This window comes from Natrix helvetica (genome assembly GCF_964273705.1).
Source record: "Natrix helvetica genome assembly, chromosome: 5".
NCBI classification, from domain to species: domain Eukaryota; kingdom Metazoa; phylum Chordata; class Lepidosauria; order Squamata; family Natricidae; genus Natrix; species Natrix helvetica.
Window position 1 is genome coordinate 28135101 of NC_138551.1, and position 15782 is coordinate 28150882.

The 15782-nt window shown below is 40.7% G+C and overlaps 1 protein-coding gene across 1 annotated transcript in view; it reads left to right on the plus strand.

Annotated features, from left to right (window-relative positions):
* Positions 1-562: 562 nt before the first annotated feature.
* GPR149 (G protein-coupled receptor 149) overlaps positions 563-15782 on the plus strand; it is a gene marked incomplete at its 5' end in the record, with an annotated part of 47093 nt that continues 31873 nt past the window's right edge. Inside the window, 3 exons of the mRNA XM_081956578.1 lie at positions 563-1513; positions 3663-3855; positions 13582-14033. Coding sequence (XP_081812704.1) covers positions 563-1513; positions 3663-3855; positions 13582-14033 — 1596 coding nt within the window. The remainder of the gene's footprint in view (positions 1514-3662; positions 3856-13581; positions 14034-15782) is intronic.

Consider the following 15782-nt stretch of genomic DNA (forward strand, 5'->3'; position numbering starts at 1 on the left):
TGATCTGAGAGCAGCTCTGCTTTGCGATATCCTTCTTGCACTCTCTTCTGCTATCCTGCTTATATCTGACTCCTCCCTCCTGCAGCTCTGAATTGTGCAGACTGAACCAAAGAGCTTCTGGTGGTTATTTCCCTCCCTCCCCTCTGCTATAGTTTCTCCTAAGCCGGCAGTGTGAGACTGATATTCTGCTTGCTTTCTCTTACGGCACGTTTTTGACATCGGCTTTTTACTTTAAGGCTAAACTTTACCGCTTCTGAGGATTATAAAGGACTGACAAAGAACTGAGGAAAGGAGAAATTATTGTGCTTTATTTTCTTGGCTGGAATTTTTTGCTCCTTGGGACTTAACATTAATGCTCCTTTTAACAGTGTGAGCTACTTGGGAGCATCCTAAGCAGGCATTCAAAAGGGGGAAAAAATCTGTATAGTCCAAGAATAAACTTGGTAGAGAAGATGAGGAATCTACTGTGGAGCTAACAATGTTTTCATCGGATGAGAACTCAAAGAATCTGTGAGAAGGTAAAGTAACATCAACCCCAGCTATCCCAACCATCCTGGCGACAATGTCAGTCACCCATATTAATGTTTCATTAAATGGGACAAGCTCCCCCAACCAGGGAATGGTGGATATACCCAAAGACCAAAAATCTTTGAACCTTTTTATATTTTGCTTGACTTTTGTCATCACATTCCTAACCCTGCTGGGTAGCATCTATTCATTAGTTTCCCTGCTGAGAATGCAGAACAAAAGTACAGTTTCAATGCTTGCAACTTCTCTAAGTGTGGATGATCTGATTAGTGTGGTGCCAGCAACAATTTTTATGCTCAAGCCTTGGTTGAATGAGATGCTTCCCCAGACTGTGTGTACCACTTCAGCGCTACTGTACTTATTTCAGGGCTTCTCCAGCAACTTGATGGGGTCCCTTGTAGTTTCCTATAACTTCTACAGCCTCAATAAAACGGGAGAGAGCCAAGGGGCCACCAAGAGGCCAGTGAGCATGATATGGGCTGTTCTTACCATCTGGATTGCCTGCCTGCTGATTTGTATTTTGCCTTTATGTGGCTGGGGCACCTATGTTCCCACCTCCTGGGGATGTTTTGCTGACTGTTCCAGTTCGTATATCCTGTTTCTCTTTATAATCTATTCATTGTGTTTCTGTCTCCTAATTATACTCTCCGTTCCTCTTATTTATCAATTGCTGTGTTCAGATGAGCAACAGCATTTTTATGATGATTATCATCAAATCACTGGTGGCCATTTTTCTTCTGGGATCCTTCCATTTGAAAGTCACACATCTTCTCTTCCTACAGAAGACACTATGAATAAAACCCAGAAGCACTGTCAGAACTCTGACCCAGTTATCAGACAAAGTCCAGCTGACCACTGTCACTTGGACCACTACGGCACACAAAATGTGCCACCTAACAACCGGAACATCACTGTGGAATTTGCTCAGAAACGTTTCTCGCTAATTCTTGCTCTGACCAAAGTCATTCTTTGGCTCCCAATGATGGTAAAAAAAAAAAAAACTTGTCCAAATTTCTTTTCCTTATCTCTAAAGGCTTTGTTAAGCAGTATCTAGTGATATTTGGAAGTGGGGAGCAGCAGAACAGAGTAAATTAAGCTACAGCTTGTGTCCAATTTGAAAACTTGCATCTTGTGTTTAAAACATTGGTTAAGCAAGATTTTTTTAATGACTACTGTGTCACTTGCTTTGTATTTCTTTATTCAGTTTGGCTACTGCTTAAAGTATTCCTTGTCTAGTCAAACAGTTGGGTACATTACTGTAGTTTCAACTGAATGTATATATTTCTAATACTGGTTTATTTAATGTTCAGGAATTCAAAATGCACATATATTGGTGTTTTCTTAAGGGAATGAGTAAGATTTTAATTACTTTTCAGATGATTGAGATTTGTTTTGCCGAATGGTTTGTAATAGTCAAATGCAAGAAAGATTCCAGACAACTACTTTATAATTCTAGTTTTATTCTAGCACAAGTTTTCTACAAATACATCTTGTTGAATGATTCCAAGGGGGGAAAACTAGGTGGAATAAACCAAGCTCTTATGCTTCATGCAGTTCAGTTGGGAATTAGGTTGTTTGTTTTGGCATCTGCCAAATATTCCTTGCTTTGTTTATTAGCTGCAAGGCACACCTTTTCGTGGTGAATTGCCTGTAGCCATGTAATTCAGAAGTATTCACAAATGACTAGAAGAATTTCATTATTTTCTATTTCCTTTTTTAAAAAAAAATAAGAATTACTGTCTTGAAGTTTGTGACAATAGATTGCAGATAGGGCAATTTGTTTACACGTGTTTTGTTTTGTTTTTGTCATGTATCTCTTACACCACATTCAGTGCCCTATTGCATTTGTGAATCCCATTTTTGCCAGCACTTAGGGAGCAATACTTTGAAATCTGTTATTTCTTCAGAGCCCTTTTCCAATCCTACATTCACTGATGAACTTTAATTTTTTACATCAGTTTGGTCTAAGACTTGTGTGTGTATTGTTGTGTACTCTTCCCTAAAAATAAGCCCTATTAGACACGTAAGAATTTATTTCAGAAGCAATGCATAGTTGCCAATCCAGTAGTAAGAGCTGCATTCACTCACATTCTTCCCTTGTAACCTCCTCTAGCAATCCTCCCTTTGCCCTTACTGATGAGATTAAAATTGTAAGATCCATGGGGCAAGGACTTGCTTCTTTATTTATGAAGCTCTGCATAATGAAAGCAGTGTGCAAATCATCTATCAACGTGATCTTCTCAAGGGTACCTTTCCACCTCCTTGCAATAACTCAAATGGCCCTTTATTAATAGCTCAGGGTTGAAGCTACTTCTCTGCTACAGAACAGGCATCAATATTTATTGTTTCACTTGAATCAACTGGCATTTCTGAGAGGCACAGATGGGACTTGTGTTAGAACAGTTCCTTTTCGACATCTGTCAAGATTCAAACACATGCGGAAGCTCAGTTGAGACAAATTCCAGGAGAACAGGAATGTTTTTCTGCTGTATATTAGAGAGCAAATGGCTTTGGGTGTCTTTTGATAGGCAGCACAGACTGCTTGTTGTTGTGTCCATTATTTTGCAATGGCCCTGTAACTATATCCTCAGCCAAATTTCTGTATAAGCTACTGGATGAGCCTAACAAAGAACATTAGGGCTTAATGGACCATGAGCCATCCAAATCTGGGTCTTAGCCTTACCATGAGCAGAGCAGAGATAAATGTGCTCATAAATATGTTTGGTGAACGCAATGATACAGGGTGTGCAATTTTGGTTTTGGCTACTTTTGGCTTTGGTTTTGCCTGCCATATTATGTGGATTGTAAAAGATGATCCACAAGTAAATGAGGTTGTTGGGAGGAATAGCATCACTTGTACTACCTCTATAGGATTGCAACATATGGCAGACATACATTGCCATGCTAAGTAACAGTCAGCTCTACCAAACTCAGTGGCATTTATTTGTGAGTAGCAGGTTTAGGAGAGTCCTGTACACCTGTCTGGAACATGTCTTTGTTTTCTAAGATGCCAATATTCAACTCTGGGGAAGCCTATGGAGCATATATTTAGGACAGGGAGCATAATATGTGATCGCTTCTGTACAAGCCAGCTGTCTGTTGCTTAATTTCTCTGGAATACCTCTCTCTTTCAGATACAAATGGTTGTTCAATACACTGTTGGGTTTCACAATCTTTCCTTTGAGATATTCAGCTTCCTGCTAACTTTGCTAGCTGTCACTGTCACTCCGATGTTTGTCTTGTCAGAGCACTGGAGTCACCTGCCTTGTGGTTGCATTATCAATTGTAGAAAGAGCATCTATACAGCGTCATCAGAGGAAAACAAAGGTAAGGAGGAAGGATGGGGAAAGAGGTTATACTGCTTCTTCCAAAGGGACATTATCAAGTCCTTCTGTCGCATACTGCAGATCCAAGGGGATGTAAAACCTATAGTTTTATATCGTTTTAAAAAAATTTATTGAAACACTTTCTTTGGGCCTGATCTGACTTATTTTAAAATGCAGACTCCATTGTGGTATTGGAAGATCAATATGACTGACAAAAGTTCAGCTTCTGTTGCATAAAATAAGACCAAATAGTGGTGGGAGAGAATTGCTATGATTTTACACTCTTCTTTCATCAAAGTTAATAGCAGTTCACATGGTGGATTGTTTTAATTTTCCATGTCTCATTAACAGCCAAAGTTTCAAACTGCCCATGAAGGCAACCCATATACAATAAAGTTCAGTGATTGTGAAGTACAATTTTATTCACAATTCATTCCCAAAGCAAAATGGATCATTTCTGTCCAAAAGGATGTATCCTCTGAATCTTCTAGAGCAAGGGTGCCAAACTCAAGGCCCATGGGCCAGATCCAGTCCGTAAGGTGCTTAGATCTGGCCCATAGGGCTGACCTGGAAATAGCAAAGGACGGGCCATATGCCTCTGCCAGTGAAAATGGAGCTCAGGAGCCCGTTTTTGCTGGGGCTCGGGCCACCACAGGTGCCTCTGACATGAGTGATATTGCACTGGCCACACCCACCCTGACCACGCCCACCCCAGCCCCTTGAGGTCAAACACAACCCTGATGCAGCCCTCAATGAAATGGCATTTGACACCCCTGTTCCACAGCCTTCTTCCGTGTTTGCTTTATGTTAAGAAACAATGTGTACACCTTCTGCATATTTCTGGCTTTGATCAAATATTTGCAGAAAGAAATGTATAGCAGATGGTGATCCAACAATTATCTAACAATGTAAAGCCAAACCTTTTCTCTCGTTTTGTTTATGCTAAATGTTATTCCTCCCCTCTGCCCCAAAATTAAATATTTACCTCATCTTTATGGCCCCAGGCAGAACTAAATTTATTAAACATACAATCATAGTCTCTAAAAACAATATCACCTACTTTAAAATCTTTTATTTTTATGGCTACTTTTGGTGGCAACTACAGCTCACTTTTATTTCTAACATATTCTGTTACAAAGGATAGGAGTAGCAAGAGGCAATTGGAATAGGCAACCTGGTGCTCTTTAGAAGTTTAGTAATCTAATTCCAATCAGATGCAGTTAAGGGAGCCAATGAGAGGAGATTGTGAGGACTGTTGCTTGAAACATCTGGAGACACTAGGATCACTACCATTAAGCCTGTATTCCAGAATCAATGTTACAGGTAATCCAAGATATACAACCACAATTGAGCCCAAAATTTCTGTTGCTCAGTGAGATATTTGTTTGCTCCATTTTACAACCTTCCTTGCAACAGTTGTTAAGTGAATCCCTGTACTTGTTAAGTTAGTAACATGGTTGTTAAGTGAATATGGCTTCCCCGTTGACTTTGCTTGCCAGAAGGTTACCAAAAGTGATCACACAACCCTGAGATACCACAACCCTAATAAGTTGGTTGCCAAGAGTCTGAATTTTGATCACGTAACCATGGGGATGCTGCAATGGTCATAAGTGTAAAAAATGGTCATAAGTCACTTTTTTCAATGCCATTGTAACTTTGAGCAGTCACTAAATGAACTGTTGCCAGTCAAGGACTACCTGTAATTAATCAATTTAATTGCAGATTTGGAATTCTGAGAACATACAATGAGAGCTCTCAGAAGATGACTGTTAAGATAGTTATAGACAAGATAGTGAGAAGTCAAATATTCATTCCCTTCAATTTATTTGGAGCACCCGACAATTCCCGATTTAATTAGCCTTTTCTTTTTCTGGGCAGGTGGATACAGCTCTAGAGTATTTGTTGAAGCTCCTTGTCATTTTGATTTTTTTAAGAATACCTACTGTGTAGGAGCTATTTGAACTTGGAAACATTCTTATGAATACAAATAATGTTAGAGGCTGACACTTAAGCCGCTTGTCTTCCCTGTTGAAGTCCTTAAATATGTCTTTAGGATGAAGTGTTTGAGTCATCCTAGAGTCCCTATTATAGGAACAATAGAGGAACATATGGCTGTAATGAACTATCTCTGTATGGGTATAGGTGGTGATGCAGTGGAGTATTCTTTGACCATCCAAAGATGACTAATGAAGGCAGTGCTGTGTTCCCTAGAATTGGGTTGATGAATAAATTTAAATAATAAGAATCTGAACAGCTGGCTGACTATGTCAAACCACAATACTGTATACTTATGAAAAAAATAAATCTGCATTTATCTCAATCTTGATTGGAGCCCTCAGAGCAATACCCAAAGGATTCCTTCAATATTTGAATTTTTTTTTAATTTATTGGACCTGAACACCGTAGTTTCCCCTATTCTCACCTTACAAACACCTCACCCTACTTAGAACTGCCTATATATTTAGGCACTACCTTAAAAAATTCTTAGGTCCTTGGTTAAATCTTGAATTATTAAGTTATCACCAGGCTTAGACTGTGAATTTAACAGTAGATTACTCTTAATAACAATATCTGAGGCTTGAGAGCACATCTGGCATTTTCAAAGCCTAAGGAGCAGAGGCTCTGCATTGAAAACTCAATAAATGGATTTTATCAGTAGCTTTCTTAAGCCACATTGATTTAAAGCAGTCCCTAAAGGCTAAAGGGGCCAGACTTATAGGGAAGAAAATTAATTTTAGTCAAAAGTTGACAAGTAAAAGCCAAGCTCTAGCCTCCACAGAAATTAAATATATCTCCAAACATAAAATTGTATTTCTAATTCATTTTGGGACAGCAAGGATTGATGAGTTCTTCTTAAAATCCATGATTCTCTTAGTAATAATTTTCAGGTCTGTAATTTGATGGCAATTATCTTTCTCTCTCTTTTCAATAGCAGCTTTCACAGCCATATATTGCCAGTGGAAAGATTATAATTGTAATTGTTCTGATCTTTGTTGTCATAGAACTATCCTTTCATGACACTATCAGTGCCTTCCTCATTAGGATTAATCTGCTTTTTATTCTACAGCACACTGACCTTGACTATCTATCCTTGAGTCCAAGGAAACAAAATTATCACTTCAAATCCTTTACCATTAATAATAACATTAACCCAGATTTTTCACAATGCATATTTTCATTGTGAGAGTTGTCTCACTCTCTGCTGACAATGTTCTCACATCTTAAATTCTTATCTAGAATCAAAACAGAAGAATGGCCAATCTTTCCATTTGTTTACTATTTATGACACTAAACCTCTATTAGACATGTATGGCAACAAGATTTATTATTTATTTATTTATTTTATTGAACTTATTAGTCGCCCCCTCTCCCCACAGGGACTCGGGGCAACGTACAGAGCAATAATCAAGATAGCACCATATATCGTACAGAGGAGGTAAAAATAAGTCCATAAATAAACATACTTACAAAATTTAAAACCCCAAAAATATTAAACTCTAAAAACTTTAAAAAACAAAATTTCCCGTTATAAAATGACCTGGGGTGGCAAGATTGTAACGTTATGCCAGGCCGGCTTGACAAAACAGGTAGGTCTTCAGCTTCATACGGAAGGAGCGAAGGTCGGTTGTTGTCCGGATGTCTGGGGGGAGGTCATTCCAAAGGGTAGGGCCCACCACAGAGAAGGCCCTACTCCTGGGCATCGCCCTCTGGCACTCTCTAGAGGACGGCACCCGGAGTAGCCCCTCTCTGTGTGAGCGAATGGGTCGCAGGGATGTATGGGGCAGGACGCGATCCCGCAGGTAACTGGGCCCTGTGCCATGGAGCGCTTTGAAGATGGTAACCAGTACCTTGAAGCGCACCCGGTAGGCCACAGGAAGCCAGTGCAGCTCGCGCAGGATAGGTGTTATATGGGAGAATCTCGATCTCCCCATAATAACCCGCGCGGCTGCATTCTGGACCAACTGCAGTCTCCGGGCGCACCTCAAGGGGAGCCCCATGTAGAGAGCGTTACAGTAGTCCAGGCGGGACGTCACCAGCGCGTGAGTGACTGTGCGCAAGGCCTCCCGGTCCAAAAGGGGCCGCAACTGGCGCACCAGGCGAACCTGGTGGAACGCCCCCCTTGCCACGGCCGCCACGTGATCTTCTAAGGTCAGCCGATCATCAAGGAGGACGCCCAAGTTGCGCGCCCCTTCCACCGGGGCTAATTGCTCATCCCCGATGGTCAGCGATGGAGTATGCTGATTGAATCGGGAAGCCGGGAACCACAGCCACTCTGTCTTGGAGGGGTTGAGCCTGAGCCTGTTGTCATCCATCCAGACCCGTACGGCTTCCAGACACCGGGCCATCACTTCGACAGCCTCGTTGGGGTGGTTTGGGGTGGAAATGTACAACTGAGTATCATCAGCGTACAGATGGTAACTCACCCCAAAACCACGGATGATCTCGCCCAGCGGCCTCATATATATGTTGAACAGGAGAGGCGAGAGGATCGACCCCTGAGGGACCCCACAAATGAGGGGCCTTGCGGTCGACCTCTGCTCCCCCATCAACACACATTGCGTCCGGCCAGAGAGGTAGGAGCGGAACCACCGTAGCACGGTGCCTCCAACCCCCAACCCCTCCAGCCGGCGCAATAGGATACCATGGTCGATGGTATCGAAGGCCGCCGAGAGATCTAATAGGACAAGGATGGAGGAACAACCCCCATCCTTTGCCCTCCAGAGATCATCCACCAACACGACCAAGGCCGTCTCCGTGCTGTGACCGGGTCGGAAGCCGGACTGGCGCGGGTCTAGATAATCAGCTTCCTCCAGGTGGCGCGGAAACTGCTGAGCCACCACACTCTCAACAACCTTCGCTAAAAAAGGAAGGTTGGAGACAGGACGATAATTTGCTAGCTCCTTTGGGTCCAGAGAAGGCTTCTTGAGCAGGGGCCTGACCACCGCCTCTTTCAAGGCGGCCGGCATCAGGCCCTCCCCCAACGAAGCGTTCACCAGTCCCAGTAGCCAGCCTCGTGAGCCCTCCCAGGAGGCCAGCACCAACCAGGAGGGACACGGGTCCAGTAAACATGTGGTGGCCCGCAGTCGCCCGCGCAACCTGTCCAAATCTTCGATGACAACAGGGTCAAACTCCTCCCAGCATGGTCTCTCAAGACTAGTCTCGGACGTCCCCACTGGAGCACTGGAGTGGGTCCAACCTCTCCGGATATGATCGATTTTATCCTGCAGGAACTCTCCAAATTCCTCTGCCCTGCCCTGCAATGGGGGGTCCCGCTGCTCCTGTGACAGAAGGGAGCGGGTCACCCGAAACAGGGCGGAAGGGCGGTTCTCTGCGGATGCTATAAGAGTGGCACAATACTGACGTTTGGCCACTCTTATTGCCACAAGGTAGGTCCTTATGTAGGCTCTTACCTGTGTTCGGTCAGCTTCGGAGCGGGAGGATCTCCACTTACTCTCCAGGCGTCTCCTAAGGCGTTTCATCGCCCTTAGCTCCCCGTTAAACCAGGGGGCCCGGGTCGATCGTGGCCGTCGGAGAGGCCGCAGAGGCGCCACCCGGTCCAAGGCACCGGCAGCCGCACTATTCCATGCGGCTACCAGGTCTTCAGCCCGGGGGCGGGACAGGTCAGCAGGAAGTGGCCCAAGCTCCGCCTGGAACCTATCCGGTTCCATCAGGCGCCTGGGGCGGAACCATCTGGGATAATCTGGTTCCGCCTCCCCGCGGTGGGGAGTAGCGCCAGGGAAGTCCAGCTGGAGAAGTGAGTGATCTGACCATGACAGGGGCGTGATGACTAAATGCCCTCTTCCCAGATCACTCGTCCACTGGTCGGAGACAAACACAAGATCCAGAATGTGGCCTCGCTCGTGAGTGGGGTCCTGAATTACTTGAGTCAGACCCATGGCTGTCATGGAAGCCATGAATTCCCGGGCCACCTCAGATGCCTTTCCCGTCGACGGCAGGTTGAAATCCCCCATCACTAGTAGTTTGGGGGTCTCAACCGCCATCTCCGCGATCCGCTCGAGGAGCTCGGGCAGGGCCGTTGATGTATGGCGGGGAGCCAGGTATACTATCAACAGGCCCAACTGACTCCCTGGGCCCCACTTTACGCCCAGAGACTCACAACCAGATGTCTGCGACACAGTGAATTCTCTCGGTGCCAGGTCGTCCCGGATGATAATTGCTACTCCCCCACCCCTACCTTGGGCCCGTGGCTGGTGGAATGCACGGTAACCTGGAGGGCACATTTCCCTGAGGGGCAACCCCCCCTCCGGGCCCAACCAGGTTTCCGTTATTCCTGCGAGTTCCGGCTCCCCCTCTGTGATCAAGTCACTGATGAGGGGGGCCTTGTTAACCACGGACCTCGCGTTACATAACATCAGCCTAAGGCCCAGGCTCTGCTGATCCTGTCCACCTAGTCTGCGGGGGTTGGTACAAGCGACCGGGCGTATCCAGTGGCCCCGGTCTCCCAACCGACTATACGTTCTTCTAGTGTCCTCGCGCCTGCCCCTCCCTACGACCGTCGTGATTGGAATTCCCCTTATAGGAATGTTATTTCCTCCCACCCGCTCCGCTTCGCTTCCTTCTGTCTTGAAAGATATATCCTTGTCTCATTTTTTTTCCTATTCATTATTTTTCTCTAAATTTGGCTTCTGCAACAACTTCTAGTTTATTGTAAAAGTTTGTCAGAAGAATCATCAGAGTCAAAGAAAATAATCTGATTTCTCTTATTTGTAGAAATCTGTGTAAACATCTTCTTTGTAAAATTTGAATTTGAACTTTGCTTGCATAAGGACCTAATCAACCATGTCAACATGGGTATATTCACCAATATTTTATAATCTTTAGGCTACAAAATCTTTTTCTATATTTATTGACAGAGAACTGTTAGCATAGTGACTGCTTCTTCTCCTGCATCTTTAATCTGTGCAAATATGTATTAACTTGCTCCACTGTTTTCTTATGCGATACCTGGTTTGCTTGCTATCATACCTGACTGATTCCTGAACATATTCTGAAAATGCTTTCTATAATTGTATAATTCCATTTGTTTTCATATGCATTCAACCTCATTTGATTCAATTATATATCTCTTTTGTGATTACATAGTTCTAAGTATTCCTATCTAGAATCATTTTCCCATGATTTCTTGTGAATTCTTTTTTAACACTTCTATTTTTCTTTTCATGTTCTTTTACCTTTAACCCAAATATTTACAGTATCTTCCTCCATTTCTTTCTGAAACTGCTTGACTGCCTGGATTGCATTGGATTGCATTTTTCCATCTTCTTTTTCTAATTATAGTTTGTTTGATTCTGCTATAGTACATCCAGTAATGCTCATGTACTATATACTGTATAATATGCATTTATGTTGCTTTAAAAAGAGGTTAGCAATAAATATTTTTTTCATGTGTTTATATATTAACACTTCCCCTCCATTATTGCATTTTTTCAAATCTTCTTATGGTTTTTAGTTCCTCCATTTCTCCAATGTTTGCATGGCAATCACCCTTATAGTATTACTTCAATTATTTTGCAATTTCCCAACATCTTCCATTTGTAGTGAGGACAAACACTTGTCTATACAGTTGTTGGCTATACTCCAATTCTTATAGATATGACTCTACCATTTATTTAGTCATAACTAGGCACATGCTTAGAGGTGCTTGTTTTTAGTATTATTGTTACTCAATTTCTTTATACTGTACTGTCCAGTTCCATAATAATATAGTATGCAATTATATGATTTGAAGTAACTCATTCCAGACCACCTATGTTTAAATATTCTTAAAGTTTCAGTTTAAAAGACTTCATTTCCACTTTAAAAAAAATCAAGTTGCATTCATTTCATGCCATCCCATGTTATAATGTTATGTGTTTTTGAAAAATAAGAAAATCTTCTTCTCAGTATTGGCACCATTGATATCTAGACTTTCTTACTCTTTTGGTGATGCCTTATCTTTACCTCCTTATTTGCCTATGAAAGTCCACTGTTCTTCCTCAGTAACAAGAGAAGTATTTCTCATACTAGAAGTCTCATCACTTGGCACACAATGTTTTAACAATGCCTATACTATTTTCTTGATAAAAGTACAAAGTGGTTTGCTATTGCCTTTTTCCAGACTTAATTTTGGATTTTCTTTTCTTAGGCAGGTTAGCTTTCTTTATGCCTGCCTCACTGCTTTGAATATTACTTTTAACTTTACCATCTATCTCTACCAGCAAGAGTGGTCACTTCAGAAGTCTCTGTTCGTACTTCTATTACTCTCAAGACATTAAAAAATAAAAATCCTATTACTTACTTATATGTAATTCCCTTTTAACTCAAGGTGACCTTTTATGACTAATTTATATAGTCTGAATTTTATCAGAATATTTTCAGAGTTCATTGTTTTAAACAGCCAACAATATAAGGGTGAAGTTAAGTTTACATCAGTAGGAGAAGTTAATTTACTTTATTGCAATGCTATATTAAGTTACCAAAAAGTAAATCTCATTGAGGTCAGTGTGATTCACTTTGGATCTGAGATTCATTAGAATATTATAGGCTTTGTTTCTGGAGGTATATATTGGACTTGTGACACTGAAGTAAAACTATATCCAAGCCCTGAAAACAAGGTGAAGGCTGAATAGAATAGAATAGAATAGAATAGAATATATAATATATTTTAGCAAAAGTATACTAATAGTATATTATTATATTGTAGTATATATTGTACAAATATATAGCAATATTTTCATTTTCAGGACACTGAAAATGTTAGCTCCAAGTCAAATTAGAATTTAGTTTTATATTATTTCTGTTACAATAAGGTCATTTAATTTACTTCCAGTATAAATTTAACACACTTTCATAAAGTGCACAGTTCCTAATAGAACCAATATAAAAAACTGTTTTCTGATAGCTGGGAAATAACTATGCTCTTGTTCTAAGAAATTTTCATTTCACATTCCAAATGTTATGATATACGTCTCTTGAAGTCATAAATAAATAAATAAATAAATAATAAATGTGCAAAATACCTTTATTACACTTAGTACAATTTTAAACACACTCATAATGACTGTGTGACTGATTTCCCTTTGTCCATCTACTGCACATGATCAAATGAAGGGCAGATTTTTTTGGATGGTTGCCCAGTTCCCATACTGTCTGGGAGATAATTATTTCCTGCTGCTTTTTTTTAAGCATTAAAAAACATCTGTTGGCCTGGTCAACATTTCTGCCAGAGGAGAGTTGGGGAAGGCTCACTCACCCCAGCCTATGTCTTCCTCTATTTAATCCCTCTATGAGCTGCAAAGGAATAAAAAGCAAAGAGAAAGTAAGACAAGAGGTCCTTAGAGCAATCACTTTAGAACTTTGATCTCCTTGCCAGCAACGAAAAATAAGGTAAACCTTTTGTTAACCTTTGTTCCAGTTTGCACAGTGATGAGCCATAGTATGTTTACACCTAAAACCTCTACTGTCTGGTGCTAATTGGATTGTCATGTTTATACTGACCTACTCCCTGCCCCAGTAAAGAATGTTGTGCAAACACACTTTGGCTTCAGCTATTTCCTATTTTGTCAATTAATGTTTTAAACATTGATTTAAAATATATGTTTTGATAAAATTTACTGTCAACCCAATTATTAAAATTATGGTGTACTTTAAAAAAAAAAACTATTAACTGTCCTGCCGGCTTCTAGTTGTTTTAATGCAATGATTTGCTTTCTTTTTTTTTCTTTAGCCAAAAGAAGAGGCTTTGAATTCAACTTGTCCTTTCAACAAGGTTATGGAATCTATAAGATATCCCATGACAATCACCACAGTGATGGTAGCAATTCAATATCCTACCACAGCTTGCTCAACTGCGATTGTGAGAACACAAAAGGAACTCAAAAAGAAAGCAGCAAACTGGAGTTCAGCACCATTTCTGTGGTGGACAGCTCCATGTGTAAAAATATTGCTGGTTGCAAAAATGTTGACAGCACAGATGCCACGAAAGACTTCAGCAGGGATACATTCATAGACTGCCTAACGTCTGATAAAATGTCACATAAGAAAGAAGAGATCCGGAATATTGAAAAAGGAACTTTTTTTGAAGGACCAGAAAGAAGATTGTCTCATGAAGAGGGCCGGAAACCAGAACTCTCTGACTGGGAGTGGTGCAGAAGTAAGTCGGAAAGGACCCCTCGACAGGTAGTGTGTAATTTAGTACTGAAATCTTTTATATCCAAGGTTCATAACTTGAGGCCTCTTTCAACCTTTGAATGTTATTCCAGAGAACTTTCAAAACTTTCCAGTAAAGTACAATTTTTTAAATGATACAAAGGGGGGAGATGATTAAGTGTATGGGGAGCAATCATAACAATTGAATTTACTTAATTTCATACAGCTCAAAGGTAAACAAATCAAATTTAGTTATTGTCCTTGACTTGCTCATTTCTTTGTCCTGGTCCTGTCTATTTTGGGGAGTATATCATCAAAAGAAAAGTGTGGTTGGCAGCAAAAAGTTGTGCATGTTGATATCTTTGTAAGTGTAACAAGTGCTTAGAATTTCATTTCTAAATGATAAGTCACTTTGCTACTCAGGTTTGTAAAAAACATAGCCATGCTCTAAATTATCAATCAGTCAAGGCAATATACTCAGCATAGTAAAATGGATTCCAATGTATTTCACTGGAAAATAGTAATAGCAATAGCACTTAGACCTACTGTATATACCGCTTTACAGTGCTTTGTAGCCCTCTCTAAACAGAGAGTCAGCATATTGCCTCCAACAATTTGGATCCTCATTTTACCCACCTTGGAAGGATGGAAGGTTGAATCAACCTAAATCAGACATACTTTAGTTTAGTTATATTATGTTGCAGATAGGATAGGTTGGTAATTTATTTTGGCAGTTAAGATGCAAATTGGGAGAGTTGCAGTAATAATATATGAATTATTACTGATCATTCAAATATAATTCAAAGAAGGCATGATTCAATTTGAATGTGTGGCTTAATAGGGCAAATATTTAATTTAAGCAGTTTCAAACTCGTGCACCTGATTTTGAAAATAAATAAATAACCAGACTATAAAGGGAAACACAAAAACATCTGCAGCTGCTTTATTTTTTAAAGGATAATAATATAAAAATACCAAGAATGGTAGATCTTTTACTCACCTCTGCTGAGTTTGGACTGAATACTTTCATGCCAATGATTTTTAAAAGGATATTTCCTTTGTACCTCTTTTAAGGCAGACATAGTTTGGATAAGGAAATGTCAGTAAATTAGCTTCCATGTATTCTAATGAGACACTGTAGCCAGGTAAGAACCTGTAGAAAAGTTATGTTACCCTAAGACTGTGGCTTTGTTACTTTTCATTCTTAGGTTTACTTGATGGCCAGACAGATTGGCACACTAGATCAGCAAACTTAGCCACTCATTGAAAAAACCTTTCTGGGTGCCAGGATGGGTGGATATATTAATGGATATATTAGTGAAGCTTGGCCTCATCTGAGCAAGATTTGGTTGTTTCTCTGGCAATTACATAGCAGAGGTATCAGAAACAAAGCTCACAGACAAAATACTGGCATGGATAAAGTGGCATTTGTAGAGTTGACCTTCACTTCAACCCCTCATGTTTAAAAGTAAATATTTGGACCAATGCCTAGAAATGTTAGCTTACACCTGATACTTAATCCAAATTCATTTTGATCCAAGAGCATGCATTTTATAAGCTTTCAGCCCATAGTCCAAGTGGCTAGAACTTTCTTTTTAATTAATTTCCAGCTTAAATTAAATTGATTTTAATATATAACTTAACCCCATCCACCACTCAATCCTGGCTCTAATTCTATGCTCCAAAGTTCAGAAATACACTTTTTTAAAGTACCTTCCTGCTGTGGGGAAAACCTCCCCAGAAAATAGCCTTTGAAGCAAGCAATATTGATGTACAAAA